The following is a 2,065-nucleotide window of genomic DNA, read 5'->3' as shown; positions in this document are numbered from 1 at the left end:
TTTTTTTTTTGTTTAACCAACATACAGTTTTAACATAACGTTTTCAACAAAAAATATTGTTTACAATTCGTTTTTCTTTTTCAATTTTCGCGAGAGAAAGCGCTTCGCATTCGAAATACTTCACTCACTATATTCGTCGTTTTAAGTTTCGTTAATACATATGTAAGTCGTTACTCTTAGATTGTTTGTTTATTGAAATACTATACATATGCATGTATGTGTATTTGTTTTTGCACTGGCAATAATTGTCGGAAACGCACTGACCAACACTTTTAACTATACATCTCAACTGACAGTGCATTTCCAAGACCGACGTTGTTAGCGTCGCTGGGCTTCGGCCTCAGCTTCTAATTCAAACTCAAAGAAGCAGTCGTTGCTTATGTAAAATGTGCGCCATTGAGCACCACCGCCATCCCCAGAATCTTCCACACTACCCACTCACATCTGCCTGTATGGCGAATGCATTTTCAGCCATTGAAGAACAAGCGACGGGCCACCAGCTTGTATCTCTGGTGGTATCGTGCTCAGAGGACATTTGTCAATGTTTAGATATTTCAAATTTTGGCATAGTGCCAGCTCGTAGGGCAGCTTCTCTAAGCACGGATTTTGATTAATGTATAGATTTTCAAGATTCTCCAGCGAGCCAATCTCTTCGGGCAGGTACTGTAAATTATTTTCGCTTACTGACAGGTGCGTAAGATTGCTGAGATGGCCGATGCTACGCGGTAATATCGATATCTGATTTGTTTGCAAAATTAACTTTTGCAACTCGTGCAAAAGTCCAATCTCGTTGGGGAGAACCTCTATGTGATTCTCTTCCAGGTCAAGAATGCGCAGTTTACGCAAATTACCTATAGTATTCGGAATCTTCTTGAGCATGTTATTGGACAGAACTAGAATTTCAAGATTTTGTAAGTTCATTATGTCATCAGGTAACTTCTGTAATGCATTTGTTGCCAAATTCAGTTCGACCATATTAACCCAGGTGCCTACATCTAGTGGTAACGCAGTAAGTACGTTTTCCTTCATATTTAGTTTTGTGAGACCTTTGGCGCGCGAGAATATACCATATGGTATTTTGTCGATGCGATTATGTTCAAGGTTGATACTGTAGACGTTAGTAAATTGCGCAGGCCCACCGGTCGGGTAACTGGTGAAAGCGTTTCGCGACAGCGTTATGTTCGTCAGAGCACTAAGGCTAGCCAAAAGCCCATCGGGCAATTGTGTTATACCGTTGCCCTCGACATTAAACTCGTCCATGCATTTGCAATTCTTCAGTGTTGCTGGAATACTAGAAAGGCGATTGTATCTGAAAACAAGTTAATAAAAATTTAAAAACGTAGAACCAGCATATTTACATTCAGATACATTAGACTACTCAGGTACCATGGTTTCATGTTAGAGTTGCCAGATTTTTTATGCGCAATTTTATTCAAAGCAAAATTATGAATGTAAGTAACAGATAATACTTTAAAACGCAGAGAACTTGTTTTTAACAATAATTTTGTATATCAATAATATATATAGTTCATAAAAAAATAAAAGTGTTATTCATTTTAACAAGAGTGTACACATCATTGTACACAAGAGCCAATAAATTATTTTATATTTATGACATTTTTGAATAGTAATAATGAGATCATTTCTATTTGCAGTGTTCTTTAAATAGTCAATGAATTCTATGCATTCCATTTTAAAATTACTTTCGCCTAGTTGCGAAGTTAGAAGACTTGGAATTTCGGAACTGAGTAAGAGAATTTTCTTACAATATTATGCACACATAACCGCGTCAGGACCTAGACTTACACTGATATACACACGTATGTAGAAGAAAACATTAAATCGTTTTTTATAAGTGGGGATGTTTTTTTAGAAGTAACTATTTAACTAAACCCGCAAACACATTGGGCGAATAGAAACAAAAAAATGTTTAAAANTAGAAGTAACTATTTAACTAAACCCGCAAACACATTGGGCGAATAGAAACAAAAAAATGTTTAAAACAGTTTCATAAAGCATTTATTTCATTTAATGACGTGGTTTCCTTTATGAGGTATTCTTTTCT

At 36.1% G+C, this 2,065-nt stretch overlaps 1 protein-coding gene across 1 annotated transcript in view; it reads right to left on the bottom strand.

Annotated features, from left to right (window-relative positions):
* Positions 1-6: 6 nt before the first annotated feature.
* The window catches only part of Sur-8 (leucine-rich repeat protein shoc-2), a 3,647-nt gene continuing 1,588 nt past the window's right edge, over positions 7-2,065 (bottom strand). Inside the window, exon 3 of the mRNA XM_017625157.1 lies at positions 7-1,309. Coding sequence (XP_017480646.1) covers positions 439-1,309 — 871 coding nt within the window. The 3' untranslated portion in view covers positions 7-438. The remainder of the gene's footprint in view (positions 1,310-2,065) is intronic.

Source organism: Rhagoletis zephyria, unplaced genomic scaffold, assembly GCF_001687245.7.
Source record: "Rhagoletis zephyria isolate East Lansing unplaced genomic scaffold, Rhagoletis_zephyria_1.1 Rzeph_scaffold_03922, whole genome shotgun sequence".
Taxonomy (NCBI): Eukaryota; Metazoa; Arthropoda; class Insecta; order Diptera; family Tephritidae; genus Rhagoletis; species Rhagoletis zephyria.
This window is presented reverse-complemented; position numbering and strand designations above follow the sequence as displayed.